We start from the raw sequence: 21,657 nt of genomic DNA, 5'->3' as shown, positions 1-21,657 counted from the left end.
CGATGGACTAACAGGCCAAATAGAAAAGCAAGCTGTACAGCCCTTTTTTAAATTGGCAGAGGGTGCTTATGGGCACTTGTGAATGGGATAGCATAATCATTATTTCAAAGTCTATTTTGTCTTTTGATCAGTGATACTCTTGTGCTGCGATACCTGCCCCAAGTTTCTGTCAAAATTTACCTTAACAGGTTGATTAAAATAACCACAGCTAATAATTCAATATAGCACCTTATTTTACTGTTCATAGAGATCTGCCATGTACCAGTCCCACAAATATTTCACACTGTTTCTCAGAAATATGGTTCAGTTGTCAGGTTTCTAGTGACCTGGACAATTGTTCACCGAAACAAGAAAACAGACTGCTACTTGTCACCTTTTGTGTTCCTGATCTCACTTAGTGCCTTTAAAGAAAGATACATTTAATCTGCAGGACCATTCTGTGAAGGTAAAACTAGAAGGGTAGCAGTCTGATTGCTCCCAAAACTTTCTCTGGGAATCTTGTGTACCAGGGATGCTAACTGAAGATAACAATGTGTAGAGCTGGATGAACACAGCAGGCCAAGCAGCATCATAGGAGCAGGAAGGCTGACGTTTCGGGCCTAGACCCTTCGTCTGAAACATCAGCCTTCTTGCTCCCATGATGCTGCTTGGCCTGCTGTGTTCATCCAGCTCTACACATTGTTATCTCAGATTCTCTAGCATCTGCAGTTCCTGCTATCTCTGATACAATGCTAACTGAAGAACCTGCTTTTGTTTAACAGGTAGTTGGTAGTTTTCAAAACTGTTAAGGAACGTGAGCAATGGACAATACTGCATAGCTACCGATGAGGGCCAAAATGTGCAATTTTGACAAATGGGAGTGATGCAGCGAGAGTCAAATATATTATAACTTTATCTCAAAAGACCTGTTGAAATGACCACTCAAAAGGAATGGGGCATGTTGGAGTAAAAAGAAAGATTGTCAAAGGTTGTCCACAAGCCAACAGTCTATTAAATGTCTGGATATCGTGTTCAGAAATGGAAGGTATCAGAACGTAAGCAAGGCAAGAGTCAGAGGGTAGAGGCCAACAAGATTTGTTGATTCTTCACCCTTCCTGATTCTTGGAGTATATCAACTTTGATGAAATAGTTTACACTTGAAGAAATTTAATGTTTTTAAATGAACTGCAGCGAACTGTCAGAAACAAACCATTTCAGTCAACAGATTGTCACCACGCTTTGAGAATGTTTATAACAGGCTTGGTTGATGGAACGGAATTATGCAAAATTCTTTTCAAGTTGTTCTTCTGGCTGAGCCAGTGATTCTAATAGTCTTAATTGCTGATGATTTAAAACCTCAAACCTGATTTCAAATATCACACATTTGTTTTAATATTACATATATTTTAATGTCACGTGGGAATATGGCTACCGGATTATTACAAGTTTGGTAAGTGATGAAATCCTATTGGACAACACTGACATAGATTAAAACTTTCAATATATCAGTGTAGATATTGCCCTCTACTGGTCACATAATAAGTTGGTAACTTTTCTTTGCATGAAAAACATGGAGTAATTTTTACTGAATTATTTAGGTTTAAAAAGCAAAATGGTGGCTAATATAGAATCTTAAGATTTAGCTTGTCTTTATTGCAGGACACCACCTTGGTAAAAGAGTCAAAGCTAGCTACTTCAATTAGAAATGTTTTTCTTTGGAAGCTCATTAAACAGCAGGTTATCACCTAAAATGCCCGCGAGAACTCAATAAAGAATTAAATGCGCTGCGGCATTTTGATTAGCTAAAGCCTTCATCTCACAGCAACCAATTGTTTGGGGAGCAAACACATCATTGATTTTGATTTCAAGAGCTACTTAAAGGGATACTCACCATTTAAAGGGATACTCACCATTTCATGACCATTGCTGCTGAAGCTGTGATGGGCACGTCTGAAACACATCAGGAGACTTTCTGGGACACTTTATCAAGACTTCACCAACACTCGAGCAAGATTTACTTCGGAAATTCTTTGAGGACTTCACCTAAAAAGAGTAAGTGCTGTGCTACTCCACCTTGTTGGACACCTTGTAGGAGTCACCAGGAGAAAGGGAGTGCTGGGTCATTGGCATCTTTGATAGGGGCTCCCCCTTCACCCGGATAAGGAATGGGTTACTCACAGCAGCAACAGCCAGTACGTGAGAAAGGGAGAGGAGCAGGAGGAAGTCGAGGTAACATCCCTCACCTGTGGGTATAGGACATTCCTCGTTTCAGGACTCCATGTCCAACAGCCTGTGTGTCCGCTCCCTCTTTCTAAAACTGTGTGCCAGTCAATGCTCTCTTACGTATATCATTCCACAAAGATTTGTGCTCTATCAGCACCTCAGTGCTAAATCTGAGGTTTTGGTTAACACCTCCAGACAAGTTCAAATTACTATAACCAGCAATTAGGACCAGAATTATGTGCTAATTCTGGAATTTTAAACAGCCCAGTCTTACTAACATTGTTCCACCTTCATACTTTTCATTCTTTGGTCAGAATCACTGTAAAAGCATTTTGCACGGGAAAATAGACCTGAAAGGAATGTGTGACTTACACTGAAAGTTTTTACAAGCAGGGGAAGGGAATGCATGTTAAATGTAGCACGTATTATAGATGTTTATTGCAATGGTGCAGCTGGGAAATGTCTCAGGGTAGTTTTGTCTGAAAAACGGCACTGACCCTCCTGTACACACACACAAACAGGAATGGACTTGTATCAGGCCATTGGCAATTGGCTGAAAGGAGGGAAGGCTAAAAAATGATGCAGGAAGACCTGAGGGCATGTGCAGCACTGCCATGCCATTTCACCAGGGGTGGGAAAGTTGGCAGACATCGAGTCATTATGAGTCCCTTAAATAGCCACCTAAAGGTCACCTCTCACATCTGTGGGCATTTTGCCCCTTGGCTGGGCAGCCATGTGGAAAGGCAGCCCAGGGAATCCTGTCGCCACTTCCCAGTGAAGAAGGTGAGGTGGAAGCTCAGATTGGGAAGTGGGTGAACTACGAGCAGGAGCCCCTGTTTTTGAGTGCTCCATGGCCCACGGAGCGAGTCCCTGTAACATCACTCTGAGCCTTGTGCCTCTCAGCCCACCACAACCGCTAACAATTGTTGCCCGTCTGACCCTGGCAGCCCCCAAACTCAATGACCATTCTTCAGAGCATCCATCCTTCCATGCTCTCCCATCCAATCACTGCAGCCTCAGCAATGGCCACCTCTACTGCAGGGTGCCTTCATGGGTTCTACACCAGCTGAAGTGAGCTTTGGTGGTGGCATCCCCACTGTGTGTATAAATTCCTGCCCACGGTTTTTACTACATTGCTGACGGCATAACTACAGTGGAACTAGAACAGTTCCAAGGAATTTTCTAGACACAGTTTCTTTTTTTTTACACATGTGGAAAAGTGACTTAAGGAAAGACACATTGTGGAGGGAAGCGATAACGTTCATATAAAGAAATGTTAGATAGAAAATGGATAGAATGATAGAACAACACTTATAAACACAACAATAATTTCTTACCTTTGGTTTGTACGCATTCAACATGGACATTTCGACATTTTGCCCTCTCACAGGTTTTGGCTGTCTTTGGATAACGGGCGTTGATGACTTTTGGTTATTCCGACAAATACAGATGAAAAAGAACAACAGGGCAATTGCCAGGGGAATTGTAACACTAGGGACCAGGATGTAAAGAATTTCCATCTTGTTGTTTTCTTTTGAGTCTGGTTTGTGAAGGAAGGAAAAAAAGCACCTTAGTCCCCTTTTAACAAATTTCAATCCAGTCCACTTCTTTCATGACTTTGGGAAATCTCAAAGTTTGCACAGCCAATGGAGTACTTTTGAAGTGCTGTTGGGATTCAGGAAAAAGCAGCAAGTATTTGAGCATACCATAACCCCACAAATAACAACCAAATAAATTACCAGGTACCTATTTTAGTGGTGCTGCTTGAGGTGGTTCATTTTGGCAAGGACAGTAAAAGAGCTTTCCTGTTTTACTTCAAACTGTGTCATGGGATCATTTATATTTATCTGTCAGGATAGCCAGAGCCACAATTTATCTCATCCAAAAGAGAACACATCAAACAGTCTAGCAATCCTTTGAAGTCAATCCATTTGACACATTCAGAATCTTTGGAGTATGTTTGACACCCCAATCTTCTGTCTCAGGAGCAAGGGGGCTCACACTAAGCCAAGGCTGACAGATCATGAACAAACTGCAACTAACAGAAGGAATAAAACAACACTTCATCGTACTTCAAAGGTAAAATGTAACATTTTAAAAGTGCTTCAGCTCAAGAATCTAACACTGTTCGATACTGTAGTATGGGAAAACAACACAAGACTCCTCCATCCTTCAGGAATAAATCACAACACAAGTGATAAAGCATGCATTAACTGCAAGAATAAAATATGAATCATTATGAAAACTATGGTGAATTTGAGCATTTTGCCCAAGTCACAAAATACAATCATGCCTTATTGGAGCATCACACACCTCAAAAATCAAGTGCAATTTACTTACTTTTAAATTACAATGCATTTCAATAAAGAAGTACAGCCTATTTCAGTTATGAAATTGTTTTCTCTTTACTGAAATAAATATTGGTGATTGACAGTGATATGATTTCAGTGACAGTAAGATGTGAGATATTACTGATCATCCAGTGAAACCTCTTTTTTAAAAGTTCACTTTCAGAAAAGCTCAATGGGCAATCCTTTGCTCACTTCCATTCTGTTAATCTTTTCTTGTTTGACTCTATTTTAGCAATACCTCAATTTCAATTGCTTTCCCAAACTTTTCTCTATCATCCCTCCTATGACTCAAAGATAATATCCTGCAGTTTGGTGCTGCTTACTGCATACTCCCTTTACCACCCAACACTCTGATTTCTGTTTTCTCAGATCCTTCATAGTCTGTGGAACATCGATCTGTCCTTGGCGTTTCTTTCTTTTGTTATGTCCAACTTTTAAAAACTCAGATTTTGTATTTCCCTGACCATTACTTGTTGCTTTAAGTTAATTTTGTTATTGTGCAGGACTAAGGATCTTTGACCCTCACCGATATTTCTCAATATGGAAAATGATAGAGGTACTGTATACTGACTCATTGCATAATATCTAGTCCCCTAAAATTTCAATGGATGATCCTTACCACACAATGGAATTTCACACAACTCCAATTTTACTGATTCATCCAGAGTAAAGCACCATGGAGCATCCTTGTGGTTCCCTGGGTTCCGGCAATATGAGTGACCACCGTTGAGTTCAGGATATTTAACAGCAGTGTAAGAATGACTGTGTGGATACTGAGAATTCCATGGCTGACACTGACGGCCTGATTTGGTTACACTCACAGTCCCCCGGTAATCAATACCACTAATATTAAAACATTTGTGATCTGTGGGGGAGAAACAAAAGACACAGTACAGAAACAGTTGCTTGACAAAGTAAAACTCAAATAATGCCAAAGAGACATGCTGCTATAATTGGATCATCAGGACAAACACAAGAATGCCAAATTTCAAACAATCACAACAATTTATATGACAGGAGGTATGGAATGTTGCTCAGTTAGAAACTTGACTCGAATAGGCTGAGGTGTTGCTATGGTGAAAGAAACAGGGATAGGGTCTCTCATCCCATGTTTCCAGGTGATTCAAGAGAACTAATTTTGTTTGCAGAGAATGGGTCCCTGCATATAAATGTATGTCACTTCTAGGAAGCTTAAATGAGCTAAATTTTAGGTTCGAGTATCATTCATTATTGCTGTGGTGATACAGTTCCAAGTCGGTTAGAATAACATGAACAGAGTGTCACTTGGAGGGGATTTTGCAGGTTTTGGTGTTCCCATGGATCTACTGACCCTGTCCTTCGAGACTGTAGAGGTCATGGGTTTGGAAAATGGTTGAATTAATTTCTGAAGGTCGAATTAAATTTCAAGGCAAGTACCTAAGTCCTAGACTATGAACGTTTGAGAGCTCAATCCTAATTTGTGTTTAATGAGAGGCCTAAGCTCAGCTGGAACCACGAGAGATTCACTCAACTAAATTGGCCATGGCAGCTCTGGGTTGGCAACGGGCACATCAGTTGGGATTCATCCTGTTGATATTGTTACAGCATCCCTGCTGGAGAGAAATGTATCTAGATGGGTGGTGAGCAAAGAATCAGACTCAACTGTGATGCCCTTTGTGGTCGAACAGTTTACTTACACTCATTACCAATAGTGGCCAATCAGTACCTATGAAACCATATCCCAGCAAGGAATGAAAGGTTTTAAGGACAGGTAAAAATGTAATTTGTCAGTAGCCAAGTTTATATTAGCCATGGCAAATTTGTTATATTACTTAATATCTTTCTAGTTTTCTTCTTGAATATTGCTCCATATTTTTGTTTTTAGTCTAATCCCTGTTGGCAAGCTATTTGACTGTGAAAGCCGAGTCTGATTCCCCAGTTGTTTAGAAGTGTCCGAAGTTCTCTGCTCAGTGAACCGATCTTAGCTTGGGCACTGGTGAGAAGATTTGCCTCAATGAACCTGGGTTTAATGAGGAGAAAGAAAAGAATCAGGATTTGAGCAGGTGATTGCAATGCCCCTGCTTGCAGTATATCGGACGTTCATGCATACAACAGCATGTACTAATCAATCATGGGGAATAGCCATTTGAAAACGTTAATTGCTGACACTCAGTAAATTAACCTCTGGCACCAGATAAGACCATTAGATGTTGGAGCAGAAGTAGGTCATTCAGCCCATTGAGTTGGCTCTACCTTTCATTGTGATCATGGCTGATCTGATAATCCTCAATTCCACTTTCCTGCCTTTCCCCTATAACCCTTGATCCTCTTACAGATTAAAAGTCTGTCTATTTTTCAGCCTTGAATATGCTTGACGACCCAACCTTGAGAGTGCTCTGCGATAAAGAATTCCACAAATTCACCACCTTCCAAGAGAGAAAAAAAAACCTCCTCATCATTAAATGTGCAACCTCTCAATCTGAGATTGTGCCCTCTGGTCCTGGACTCTCTCACAAGATGAAACAACCTCTCTGCATCTGCTCCATCAAGACGCCTAAGAATCATATGTGTTTCATGAAGATCTTCTCATTTGTTTAAACACAATGAATATATGTCAAAACTACTCAATCTCTCCTCATAAAAAATACCTGCAATCCACCTCGTGAATCTTCTCTGGAGTGCCTCTGATGCCACCATATCTCTCCACATACGCATGCGCGCGCACACAAACACACACATTGTCTGTCTCACACACACACACTCACATTCTCTCTCTTTCTCACACACACACACACACACATACACTTTCACATTCCCTCACTCACCCACAAACTCCCTTATGCACGTACACATGCACACTCTCACATTCCCTCTCACACACACAAACACATACACACACTCTCTCAAACTGTTGGACTGATCAATATCCTCCCAGAGTCAAAGTTCTCAATATTACTTACCTTTATTGATGGGTTCTGCCATGGGAATTCCAATACGCATGCAATTTGCTGCCTCCGGACTGTCTGGCATGGGGAGATCTTCACAGTTTGGCAGTTTCAATCTCATTAGGATCAAAGGATTTGATCTGGCAAAAATATATTCTGTCTTGCAAAGGTCATTTTCCAGTATTTCACACTCATCTCTGCAAAGGTCACGGGGTTTAGGCACTGATGAGGTATCGTCACAGTAAGGGAAGGCAAAGTGGCACAGAGATGGGATGGCAAACTGGGAGCAACGATCAGTTAGATGATTTGAGGTTCCAATCATTGTGAAAGCAGCTACAGGATAAATGAACGAGATTATTAACTTCCTTGGTACTTTAAATCGTTCTAATTTTCCAAATCAGTTGCAATGACTGTATCAAATAAAACAAATTGACTCAGAGCTCAATTTAACTTTAGAAAATATTCAATACTCTACATAATCTTTACTAATGCCATCAACATATGTTTATTTGAAGAACTTACAAGATGCCCTGCTTTTCTGTGAAAACTATTCTTGGACACCTAGTTCATTGTAAATGACTTAACCCTTTAAATTGTTTCAAAGTCCTCCTGATAGCTCAAAGAGTAATTGCACTGCCAGAGGTGGAACAAAACCTGAGCACACTGAAAGGCCCCAATATCATTCCAAATTTGTTCCACGTAACTTGTTGGAAAATGTGCCTCTTTGGATATCAGGTTAGAAAATAAATTGGACTTGTCGGCAGCATTTTCTCATCTATGTGATTGAATATTGTCTTCATTCAAACAGTTTGAAAGGCCTATTGAGTAGGTCACAAGAGTCCTTGCAAACACGTGCCTCAATGAATCAGCACTTCTTATAACTTGGCTATTCACTGAGGCAGAATGCTTAATTTACTAACTCCAGAAAAGGCTTTTCATTTTCAGTGTGATCGCAGCTTGCAACCAGCACTTTGATTAAAGTACACTACAGGAAGAGCTCATCATTGTCATCCAATACCTCCCACACCTGTGATTTGATTTTCAATTTCCCCTTGCATCTGCAGTGAGTCCACATATATGCTGCTGTTTGCAATGAACCTTGCACAGGCAATACCCCTGTAGGGCTGACAAAAGCCATCTTCTTCAAATGTCACTCTACAGGATGAAAGGAGACACAATGTAAGATTAATTTGGAAGTGTTTGTTTAAATCATAATTTAACAGTCACTAGAGGGCACTGTTATAAACATCTTTACCAATTTCACACAGTTGTCAACTCGCAGTATTCAAAACTTGTCTGAGAACATCTTGAAAAGATTAAATTATTTGCAAAAAAAACACTTCAGTGAACTTCTAATTTTAGCTTTATTAGCTGACAGGAAAACCAAACTTCTGAACTGCTTTACTCTCATTGTATTATTGATAATCTATTTCTTACCGATGACTTTTGTTTTACAGCTTGCTTGATGTCAATAATTCTAAGGCACAGGCCACAGCACTGGCTAGGGGAATCACTGCTGTGATTCTTGACCTAGTGCATCCAGATGGTGAGTTGAAATGGGCTATTCATAGCCAAACCCAATCTTGCTGGAAGTATGTGTAGCACAGGGACCACTCAAAGACATGAGCACATCATCTACCCCAATATGCTGCCTGATCAGTATGTCACTTTTTGGATGAGTTGTTAAACTGCCTGCCTGTTGACTATGAAAGATCTAATGGGCCATGAAGTCTCCCAGTATCTTGGACACCATCACCAAAAACCGATTAACAGGCCATTCTTAGCATTCTGGTTTGAAAGATCTTGCCCTGTGCAATTTGATTGACATATTTCATAAATTAATAACAGTAACTGAATAAGAAAGTAATAGGTGTGAAACATCTTAAGACAATTCTTAAAGAGACAATAATGGTTACATAAAGCTACAAGGTGCTTTTTCCTTCTTTATGTGATGACTGGATGGTAATCACCAACTCATGTCCTTACTGTGGTTTGTCCATGCTGTTCCATTTGAGACCAATGATAGTGCTGACTTTTAAAGATACACAAATGTAGGCAGAAATGGGTCAGTAAATGATTTAATTGGCTATTAGGGAAAATAGTGAAAGCACAACCAAGTTACTATTAAATAAAAACACAAAGAACTGTAGATGCAGTTATTCTAACTTCTTCTAAAAAAGGCTTATAGTTATTACTCTGTGTCATTCAGACCAAGGAGTATTGTGCAATGTGGCCATATCTAATATTTGTATCACTTGCTTGAAGATATCAGCTAACTTAGTACAGTTTGAAGATAAAGACATCATGACTAATATAGTTTAGTGCTTCATCAAACAATGCCTTTCTCAATTGGAATTAGAAAAGTTCAGTATAACCTCAGATCATTTACTGAAGATAAACTGATGCATTTATTTCTCTTGTGGAATCTATTATCTCTATTGCTTTCAAACTGCTAATTTATCTCATTAAAAAGGACTCTGTGCCTTTTTGAGGAATTCAGCATTGGAAAGGGATAAGCATACTCACAGTTACCCCCTCCTCTTACTGCTGACATCCCTCAGCCCACGTTCTGCAAACTTACCCTATGACAGCCCCTCCCCAATCATTCATCTCGATCCTAGGGATCCTAGGCCTCCCGTGGGTATGGGAGAAGCAGAGGTCACTGCCTCCCTGCTGTTCGATAGAGTTCCAGGTCCCTGATCTGCTGGAAAACCTTGGCAGCCAGGACACCCTCCTCCCAGGCTCTTGTTGCCAGGGCAGACATGCTTCTGTCTAATTCAGGGTCTGAATGACATTTAACATGGCAAGTACACTCTGAAAAGAAGTGATGTGGGCATTCTGACAGATGGAAAACTGGTGGAGGAGAGCACTGTTTCCTCCAATAAGTGCCTCCCTGAGTCTCCACTCCAGAACTCACATCAGTGACATTGCTACAGTTAAGGACAGGCTGCAGGGCGAATCACCCTGACACTGCCCAGGGTGATATTTGACAGAGGCATATCATTGAAAGCCCTTAAGGAAGGCTCGTTGAATTAAGTCCCACTTAACTGGCATTCAGGCCTGGCCTGGAATTCAGGACCCCAAAGGTGGAAGTCCCATCCAGCCAGAGCTACCAGTTAATTTCTTGAACAGTAATGCCATCATGGCTCCTGCCAATACCAGACTTATCCCAGGCCAAGTGTCATCAATGGATAGCAGGAGGGGTGTTCAGCAGTGGGGCTGAGTGTGACCACCACCCTCTCTTCAGCTTCTTCAATCAGACACTGCATGCCTCTGAATGAAGCAAGCCTCCCCTGCTGTGTGCTGTAAGACCAGGGGAGGTGGGATCAGATTAAAGGCCCACTTAAGGACCTCAACTATTGCTAGGCTCAGACCATGGGTCTTTCCACCATGAACATAACGAGGGAGAAGGTGGGGAGGTGATAGTATCACAACTCTCCCACCTGAGCAACTCATCCCATCCCACCACCAAATCCGCGGTTGGAAGAGTACATTAAATATTGCCTCTGGTGAAGGGATTGGGGAACCCACAGAGGCTGCATCTCAAACAAGCTCTAATTAAAATAAACGTATTAGTCATTCATTCACTCATTGTCACTCAGCCCTCCCGACAGTGGGTGGTGCTGTGAAAACTTTCAAACTGGCGTCTCCAAAACCCAAAGAAATCTACCAACAGATCCTGGGCTCCTGTACGTCTTTAGATTTGTGCTTTTTTTTTATGCATGTGGTTTTTGTCATCCACACTGATTCCATTCTAAACATAACAAAAAGATTTTGTGTTTCCAGTGAGAAGCTGACACTGCTGTTCCAAAAGGAATGGAAAAGGAAAAGCTTGTGAATGACTTCAAATGCAAAACTTATAGTGTAATTAGTAACTGTCCATCCCTAGATTTAGTTGTACCAGGCGTCAACATTGAAATGAGCTACTTCAACCATGCAATTCACATTGCTACAGTCAGAGCTGCAGAGACTTTTATGAACCATATATTTATGCAATATGATTATAATAGCCTACAAATCTTGGAAAAGCATAACACAAAAACACTAAAAGCTCAAGTAATTCAAAGACAAATGAAAATACCACAGAAAAACCTCTAACTGAAAAAGTTGCAATTTGGGTAACCACCGATGCATATATATATACAACCAACATGGAATTAAAAATTACTCCCAGGCCCAACGTTGCAAATTGCATCTTCCGGAAAAGCAATCACAATACATTGTATCGAATGCAATCGACAAAATGTTACTTTGTTTGAAATAAATGTGATTTTACAGCAAGGCTATAGATCGGAAAGTGGCAGGGATCCTTGACAGTTCCAGGACATCACTGCAGAAGTTCTATAGTGCAGTGTCCTAGGCCCAAACTGTTTCAGCTACTTCATCATCGGTCTTCCCACCATCACAAGGTTCAGTTCCATTCACAACTCCTCTGATAATAAAACCATCTGTGCTCAGATGCAGTAAGAACTAGTAAGGACAGCCTTGGGCTGATAGTAGTAAGTAATATATATGCCAACCAAGTACAGGAAATGACCATTTCCAACAGAAGACAGAACTTTGCATTCAATGTTGGGCAGGACATGTCATTTTTTGCCTGATACCAGACTCTTGCTCCATTCTGAACTCGACTCCAAGGAGGACAATAGAAACACTTAGGAATATTCTTAAACCCTTCCAGAAGAACTCAAAGATAGCTGCTGACTCACTGAGACCCCAGCTTATGAATGGCCAAAATGGAAAAAGCTCAACTGGAAAGGCACTGAACACATGGAGAGGCTTGGTCAGGAACATTCAGGGGTGAAGTTAATGCGTTGGAGGGAGTGCACAAGCCTCCAAGTAACCCACTGAGCTGACCACTCTGATTCATTTCCTTCTGAAACAGCTGACAAGTCTAATGCACGATCTACAGACACTGCCAATGCAGAGTGGGAGCAAGTCATCTTCAATCCTGAGGGACGGCCTAAGTGGGAGGATCACTGTTAAACTGCTGAATCTATAACAGCCCTTGAGAAAGTAGATGGTTTAATGATTCTTTTACTTTGGAAGAATAATATGAATGTGTTTTACAGCTGTTTGAAAAGGATTAGGATTAATAGACTATTATTCCTCATTGTTTCCTTTCTCTAGGCAGCCTACTTGCAAGATGAGTATTTATTCGCCCTCCCTAATTGCCTTTAAAAGGTGGTGATGAACTGCCTTCTTGAGCTGATAAAAATCATCTGGCATAGGTACACCCACAATTCTGCAAGGAATGGAATTTCAAGGTTTCCAACCCAGCAACAGTGAAAGAACAATGTTTTGTTCTAAGTCTGCGTGGCTTGGAGGAGGGGCACTTGCAGATGGTGGTGTTTGTTGATTCAGGTCACACTTCCGAAAGGGTGAATAGTGGACACTGCATTAAGCTCCAACCTATCTGATGATGTCAAAAAGGTTTTGGAAAAGACAGAACATCTGAAGATCTCGTAGAACGAAGACCCAAATCCACAGATCTCCCAAACATCTTAGTAAAAATGTCTCATTTACTAATAAAGTACATCTTATTTAAGGATCTCTTCTTGTTAAGACTCACCAGTGGTTTTCCCCTGCCACTGTAAACCAAGTAAGCCCTTAGATCCAGTCAAGGAACAAGGATGGTGGCAGCAATCTACCCTAACCCAAGTTGGTTGTGATTGGCATTGTTGCCATGCAGATGCTGCTCTTGTCTTTTTATTCGGTGCAAGTCATGTGTTTGGAAGGAACCTTGGAGTTTTGATGCACTGTATCTTACTCCCATTGACTGCAGGTCCTTTATGTCGTGTCCAAAGAACCGGCCTGATATCAGAGACTGTCACTCTCACTTCACCTTATCAGTACGACTAACACTTAAAAGACAGCTTGCTAGCTTCTGAGAGCTGTAGTTACAATTAGGTTAATTTTTGCGTTTATTCTGGATAAAAATGTGGCTTGAGAGGACATTTTTGTTCCTCCAATAAACCTTGTGGGACATACTGAACTTTTGTGTGATGCAGATTGTTAGTCTGTTTATGGATGCGCCATAAACGAAATACAGTCAAAGCCCTGTTGTTAGACTTAATTGAGATATTCAAAATTAATGCTTTTTTTTATAAATAAGATAGGGTCAAATTGTTTCTTCCAGCAGGAATGATTAGCAACCAAAGGATATAGATTTAAGCTAATAGGCCAACATCCAGAAGGAAATGAGAATTCTGTTAACAAGTGAGTTCTGATGACTTGGAATGCACTACATGAAGGTTTGGTGGAAGCTGATTCGATAGCAACTTTCAAAAGGAGATATACTCATGCATGTATAAATTTGAAAAGGAGAAACTTCCAAACAGCTAGAACAAATATGTTGGGATGAATGGCTTCCTTTTGTGCTGTAAATTGGTGATTTGTTAATATGTGGCATACAGTCATTACAATAATAACATCCATTAGAAAATGTGAAAACTGATACCAATAAGGGTACACAGTAATAGATACATAATTCTCAGTAAGAGGTCACTAGTCAGATCCACATGAGTGACCAAAACTGATCTCACAATGTCTGACTGTACAGACCACCTACCTGTGCAGTTTCACAATTTTCTTTAAAGAAGGATTACAGCTTACAGAGATTTTAATTTTTTTTTGACAGCGCAAAAGAGCAATAAAAGTTAGAAATTATGGTTGGCAAGAGCAGAGGTTAAAAGCTTAACACTTTTTAATGGCATTCCTCTGTCTTAGATTTTAATGGAGACTTAATATATTTATTATTGCCTCTGCTAAATAGACAAAGGACAGTCTTAAAATGCCAAGTGTTCATCCACCATTACTGCGAGGGTAAATTCCATATCTGCATTGTTTCACACTATAGGGACAAGAAGTATTTTAAATGCACTGCAGATTACTCACTAAAATAGGAAAACAGTTCAATGTTTGTAAACAATTCCTTATTCTCAATTGCTGCATCAGTGTATTGTAATCCAGATTGTCCCCACATTGTTTCAGGGCTGCCACAGGGGTAAGGTGTGACAATTAGCCAATTTTGTCCATTGACTGTAAAATACATAGCTGCCTGGGATGACGTGTGTGCTGTAAAATGTTAATTTGTAAACTGAAACATGACACATATGATGTTAGATTTCTATGAAGGAAAACGGACTCTGTAAAGCTATATTCAGGATTCTCCAACAATATTTAATGATTTAAGGTATCAAGAGATGCTATGACAAAGTAGTTTAATGACAGATGAGCGCCTGTATAAATTTGGACTCCAACCCTGTTGACGAAGAGGTGAAGAGATGATATGATCGAGAGGTTTAAAGTAAAGACATTGATGGAGTGGATCGAAGGGCAAGTGTTAAACGTGGGGAGGGAGGCAGGACAGCTGGATAGGGCAAAGAAAAAAGATTATCTCATGATTCTGACCCTTGTTGTCTCTTTTTAGCCACAAGGATGCCCAAGAATAATTAAAAATAAAAATTCTGTTAAAATGGAGGCATCTACCTTCCTTTATCAATTTCAATGACAACCTCAGTTCCTCACATCAGCTTGGACTCATGTCCCTTGGCCTGTCTCTGTTCAAACAAGAGGGGGAAGATGTTACCTGGGCCAGGGTCATGCTTGATATTTAAATATATTTTTCTTCCCACCTAGCCCCAACACACCTGTCTTTGCACTACTAAAATTTTGAAGAAAGTGTGAGAAATTGGCATTTTAAGAAAAAGCTACTATATCTGACTAGATGCAGAGGAATCTCAGTGACCAATTGGCCTGCTGCTGTTCCTAACCCTTTCAGGAGAAATTATTTACAATCTGAAAGACAGAATTAAAAAAATCTTCAATGTGCCAGAGAGTGTGCCAAAATATCCAAACACCTGAGAAAATAAATCTCAGACACATAACTTTCAAAAATTTTTAATTCTACTTCTACTACTCTCAAGTTCCCTCAGTGACAAAAAAAAAACTGCTGGAAGATCTTAGATAACAAGGTGTAGAGCTGGATGAACACAGCAGGCCACGCAGCATCAGAGGAGCAGGAAAGCTGATGTTTCGGGCCTAGACCCTTCTTCAGAAATGGGGAAGGGGAAGGGGAAGAGGGTTCTGAAATAAATAGGGAGAGAGGGGGATGCGGATAGAAGATGGATAGAGGAGAAGATAGGTGGAGGGGAGACAGACAGGTCAAAGAGGCGGGGATGGAGCCAGTAAAGGTGAGTGTAGGTGGGGAGTTAGGGAGGGGATGCGTCAGATCTTCTTACATTTACATAACACACACAACTACCCAGAGCTCTACCTGAAGGTAACTATGGCAACGTCAGCAAGGACATATTGAGATGAATTTTCCTTCAGTTTATTGGAAGACGGTTCTGGTTTATGTATGAATCATTGACATCTCAATAATCAGCATAATAGTTTTAAACGAGACTCTCTTACTTTTAACTTAAAAATCACACTTTTTTATTGTGAAAAATGCATGCTGGAACAAGATTAAAAAGAACTTATGAGATGATCTTATTAACTTAAAAGGCTACATAACTTCTTGCTTCCTTTGACTTTTCTCCCTTCCTCTTCAGTAAAACCTGCCTCTGGATTGAGGGCCATGGATACAGGCAGCCATGAACCACTTCATTGGCCATCTCCAATATAACCAGGTCTATTCACTCCAACATCAATACGCTTTTCAGTAGGCTCCATTAGATAACAAAGAGAGTGTAAACTGTGCCATTTTTAATCAATCTCCAACTCAGGCATCTGAAGGAACATCTAATCAAAACCAGTTAACTAAATGAACCAGTGATCAATCTCTGTACCCTCCTGAAACAAGTAACTTGCAGTACTCTGACCCTCCCATTATTTATTGAATTCAGGCCTGAACTCCCATTTTTCTCTCCAACAGGAGATGCTGGTATTCTCGGGATGAAAGTGAAGACTGTGTTGGGGCTTGGGTTGGTAACTCTTTCAAAACACTGTGCTGGTGAAGGGGCCTGTACCATTAGTATTGACCTACCTTTTTCCTTCTACAAAGCTTCTGGACATTGGAATTCAGATTTACCAGCCTTTCATGCTTCCCTTTCCACCTACATAACGTCGTCGTGACACAAACTTTTTTATTATTCACTCGTGGATGTGGGCATTGCTGGCTGGCCAGCATTTATTTCCCGTCCCTAGTTGCCCTTGAGAAGGTGGTGGTGAGTTGCCTTCTTGAACTGCTGCAGTCCATGTGCGGCAGGTAGATCCACAATGGATCCTATAGCAAGGGAATTCCAGGGTTTTGACCCAGCAAATGTGAAGGAATAGTGACATATTTCCAAGTCAAGATGGTGAGTGGCATGGAGGACAGCTTGCAGGTCATAGTGTTCCCATGTATCTCCTGTCCTTGACTTTTGAACTGGAAGTGGTCATGAGTTTGGAAGGTACTGTTTAAGAATCTTTGATGAATTTCTGCAGTGCATCTTGTAGATAGTACATACTGGTGCTACTGAGTGTCGATAGTGGAGGGAGTGGATATGGTGCCAATCAAGTGGACAGCTTTGTCCTGGATGGTATCAAGCTTCTTGAGTGCTATTGGAGTTGCATTCATCCAGGCAAGTGGGCAGTATTCCATCATACTCCTGACTTGTGCCTTGTAGAACAGGTGAACAGCCTTTGGGAAGTCAGGAGGTGAGTCACTTCAGTCCACAATCCTAGCCACTGGCCTACTCTTGTTGCCACTGTATTTATCTGGTGAGTCCAGTTCAGTTTCTGGTCAATGGTAAAGCCAGGATGTTGATAGTGAGGGATTCAATGATGGTTACACCGTTAAATGTCAAAGGTGTGGTGGTTAGATTATCTCTCATTGGAGATGGTCATAGCCTGGCAATTGTGTGATGCAAATGTTACTTGCCCCTTATCAGCCCAAGCCTGCATATCTTCTGAATCCTGTTGCATTCGAACATGGATTGCTTCATTATTTGAGGAGTTGTAAATGAGGCTGAACATTGTGCAATCATCGGTGAACATCCCCATTTCTGAGCTAATGATGGAGGGAAGGTCATTGATGAAGCAGCTGAAGATAGTTGAGCCGAAGACACTACACTGAAGAACTCCTGCAGAGATGTCCTGGAGCTGAGATGACTGACCTCCAACAACCACAAGCACCTTCCTATGTGTCAGGTATAATTCCAACCAATGGAGAGTTTGCTCCTGATTCCCACTGATTCCAGTTTTGCTGGGGTTCCTTGATGCCAAGCTGAGTCAAATTCAGCCTGATGTCAAGGGCTGTCACTCTCACCTCACCTCTGGAATTCAGCTCTTTTGTCCATGTTTGAACCAAGGCTGTAATGAGATCAGGAGCTGAGTGGCCCTGGTGGAACCCAAACTGGGCGTCACTGAGCAGGTTATTGTTGAGTTTAGGATGATCGAGAGTAGGTTGATGGGGCGGTAATTAGCTGGATTGAATCTGTCTTGCCTCAGGACATATCTGGGTGATTTTCCCACATTGTCGAGTAGATGCCAGTGTATGTGTTTCAATGTAACTTAAGTCTTTGATTTCTCTCATATACCCCATACTATCTTATGGCAATACCACTTGTTCCATTTATCTATCGCCTCTTGTCTATTTAAACACTAAACAAGTCATTCTATCTGCTTTCCTGTGCAGATCACTTTGTTGTTTTCAAATACTGCTCCTCGTTTACCTCTTTTAGTTTCAATTAAGATTGCATATTCATAATGACTTGCCTGTTTTCTTCACAGAATCAGTGAGACTTGCTGAGTGTTTCCATCATCTTCTGTTTTTGTTTCAGATTTCCAGCGCCTGCACTGTTATGTTTTTTCATTCGAGGGCCTTTTGTAATTTGACTTTGTATTTACCCACTGATTTATTACAGGAACTGGTGAATTTCAATTTTCATTATGTTAAACCTGAGCATTTTTTGTCCATTGTCATTTTATGTTTGTTGGTATCTTTTAAAACTGCAAATGTGCCAAAGTATGATGTAATGGAGGCTACGCGCACTGTGCAATGGGGTGGTAAGATGTGACTTCACATCAACACAAGAGGAGTTCCTGCTCTCAGCAGGAGCATTTGTGGTCGGATGTGAGACTTCCCAACAGGAAGGAAAGGAAAGCGAGAGGGACAGAAGCAGCACCATTGCTCTGAAGAAATGACAAAGGACTGTGAGATAATGTTCAGCCTACTGTCTGGAACTGAAATCAAAAAGGAGAAAGGGGAAAAACACAGTCACTTTCAAAAATAAGTATGTATGTATTCTAGTGCTTCCAACATAATACAGAGTTCTCTTTCAGGGCTCACAGTCTGATATCACAGGCTGCATTCACAGAACTAAACAGATATGACAGACAACACATGCAACATAATCACTCATTAAGTTTGGACTGTCTGAGGAAAAGAACCAACATGGGTTACCTAAGGAAAAATATTTCATTGAAGATAGTTCACAGAAAGTTAACTAGGATAATCCCTGGTGTGGTCTTATGAGCAAAAGCTAAACTGTGACTCAACTCACTGGAGTTGAGAAGAATGAGAGGTGATCTCATTGAAATGCATAGGATTCTTAAGAGGTTTGACTAAGTAAATGTTGAGAAAATATTTCCTCTCATGGAAGAGTCTAGGACCAGAGGCATTGTCTCATAATAAAGAGACACCACTCAAGTCTGAAAGTAGGAGAAATTTCTTCTCTGAGAAGGTTGAGGTCTTTAGAACTCCTTGCCACTGAAAGCTCTGGGGGCAGAGTCCTTATGTATATTTAAGACTGAGAAAGATAGATTCTTGAACATTTGGGGAACTAAGGGTTGAGGGAAAGGGCAGGAAAGTGGACATGAGGAATGTTAGATCAACCATGAGCGGAGCACGTTCAAGGGGCCAAATGGCCTACTGCTGTTCCTATTTCCTATGGTCTTATGGAGTCTGAATAATGGAGTTACAGGCATAGATACATAGACAGGAATTTTCCAGAACTGTTTCTCAGGTAGTAATTCATCAAATGCAGGCTGTGAAGAGAATGGACTAAATGGGCTTTATTAACTTATTATTTCAAAATTATCCGTTGCTTCTATTTTTTCCGATGTTGCTGATGTTCCCTATAGTGGAGTATGGTTTCATACATCACCACCAATATGTTGCCCAAGTGGCAGTTTATTATGTATAGACAACAAGGCATGGTTGCACAGTGGTTAACACTGCTGCCTCACAATGCCAGGGACCCAGGTTCGATTCCAGCCTCGGGTGACTGTCTGTGTGGAGTTTGCACATTCTCCCCGTGTCTGTGTGGGTTTTCTCCAGGTGCTCTGGTTTCCTCCCACAGTCCAAAGATGTGCAGGTTAGGTGGATTGGCCATGCTAAATTGCCCGTAGTGTTCAGGGATGTGTAGATTAGGTGGGTTATAGGGTAATGGGTTTGGGTGGGATGCTCTGAGGTTTGGTGTGGATTTGTTGGGCTGAAGGGCCTGTTTCCACACTGTGGGATTCTATGAAGGGTGAATGACAGCTATTAACTCAACAATGAATATGGTTTCACCACAGAAATCCACACTTTTGAGCAGGGGTCACTAGATGACAATGAAGAGTAGGAAACTTTGCTGATTATTTTCTCTTTGCTCAGGAGGTGCTCAGAGAATTGCAGCACTCTCCCATGATCTTAGATCAGCTAACCAAGCATTCACTAGTTTAATAGCAGTGCCCTTCTTGGTCTACATGATTCCACTCAAGGGAAGCACCAATTTATCCGCAAAGATCTCTGAAGTACAGTCATTTGTTAAAGAAATACATAGCCATGTCCAAAAGTACTGATGTTCAGCAACACAGGTTCACTGAGAGACAAAACAACAAGATTTGTACACCACCTTAAATGCAATTAAATGTTCCAAAGCTTTTTTTCACTGGATATGGACAATGGTGTTTAAGCCAGCAAATATTGCCCACCCCTAACTGCCCCTCAGAAAGTGACAGTGAGCAGACTTCCTGAATTACTACAATCTTTGGGCTGTTATGGAGAGATGTGATCCAAATATTATTTCATAAACCATTGTACGGACTCATGCAAATACATCTTCAATTTTTAAACAAAGGACAATTTCTTAAGGACAGGGCATTGTGTATAACAGCAAGAACATTGCAACTGCAAGGAACAAGGAGCTCCGTTGTAGTCATACGGTCTGGATAACGACCAAAGAGAAGTCACATGGTTCAATTTGTGTGCAGGATAAAACGACTGTATTTTCAACTCAATGACAGAGAATTCCACCATCAAATAGCAAATGTCTATTACACTGTCTCTCTTTCTTTGCAACTCTTGGCAAAGTGTGAGAACTGAAAATCATCCTGGAGAGGATTTGTTGGACCCACCGTCTCCAGGATAGGAAATTCAGCTAGCTATAAATGTTCCATGAGAACACCTCAATGCCAGAAGCTTGGCTGCACAGACTTTTCATTTGTCAAATTTGCATTTGCTCTGCTTTGATGTGTTGAGATTTTATTTCCTTTTGTTTTGACATTCTCATTGACTGGTGGTGACAGTTGAAGAATGGTCAGTGATGTGGAAAAGTTATGACATTTGATAAGTTTAGCTTGGTGTTTTGTGTTGACTGGATTAATATAGTTAAAGTAGGAAGTGAATGGATTGCTCAAGATTTCCCCTCTGACAAAAAGCTCTCAGATTGGTTGAACACTGAAGTGGGTTACAGTGGGTCCAGTTAGAAATTCAGATAATTATTGATCCAGTTCTGCCTTGTCCCATCCATGCACAGCAGTGTCATTTAGCAGAAACATTGTTCCCTCAATATCTGACAAGAATGAAGAAAGATCTTCTGGAATGTGCTACGTGCTGAATTTTATCCATGGGGCACTCTACAGTATCGAAAAACATCATTTTGAGCAACAAAAGCTGTGTGATATTGATTTTGCCAGAGATATCAAAAGATAACTCTTATACATATTGGACTTTGTGAAGGTGTGAAGTCATGAAACAATGCTGACAGTTCTTGGATTATAGGAAGTGGACACTTGTCTGGAAAGAATGCTTTGATGACTGCTTAGGCATAGACTAAGTTTGCAATTTTTCAGAATGCAATGATTAGTTTTCACATCCATGGCAATCAGTCAATTAAATTCATGAGAGATAGTAGGAACTGCAGATGCTGGAGAATCCGAGACAACAAGGTGCAGGGCTGGATGAACACAGCAGGCCAAGCAGCATC

General features: G+C 40.9%; 1 protein-coding gene across 3 annotated transcripts in view; it reads right to left on the bottom strand.

Annotated features, from left to right (window-relative positions):
• The window catches only part of ror1 (receptor tyrosine kinase-like orphan receptor 1), a 292,100-nt gene that overhangs the window by 19,630 nt on the left and 250,813 nt on the right, over positions 1-21,657 (bottom strand). For all 3 annotated transcript variants that reach the window (XM_048602290.1, XM_048602291.1, XM_048602292.1), the window contains exons 5-8: positions 8,505-8,632; positions 7,493-7,810; positions 5,173-5,418; positions 3,540-3,742 (exon numbers count right to left, since the gene is read on the bottom strand). In XM_048602290.1, coding sequence (XP_048458247.1) covers positions 3,540-3,742; positions 5,173-5,418; positions 7,493-7,810; positions 8,505-8,632 — 895 coding nt within the window. The remainder of the gene's footprint in view (positions 1-3,539; positions 3,743-5,172; positions 5,419-7,492; positions 7,811-8,504; positions 8,633-21,657) is intronic.

The sequence above is a fragment of the Rhincodon typus genome, chromosome 10, assembly GCF_021869965.1.
Source record: "Rhincodon typus isolate 14 chromosome 10, sRhiTyp1.1, whole genome shotgun sequence".
In the NCBI taxonomy this organism is placed as follows: Eukaryota; Metazoa; Chordata; class Chondrichthyes; order Orectolobiformes; family Rhincodontidae; genus Rhincodon; species Rhincodon typus.
This window is presented reverse-complemented; position numbering and strand designations above follow the sequence as displayed.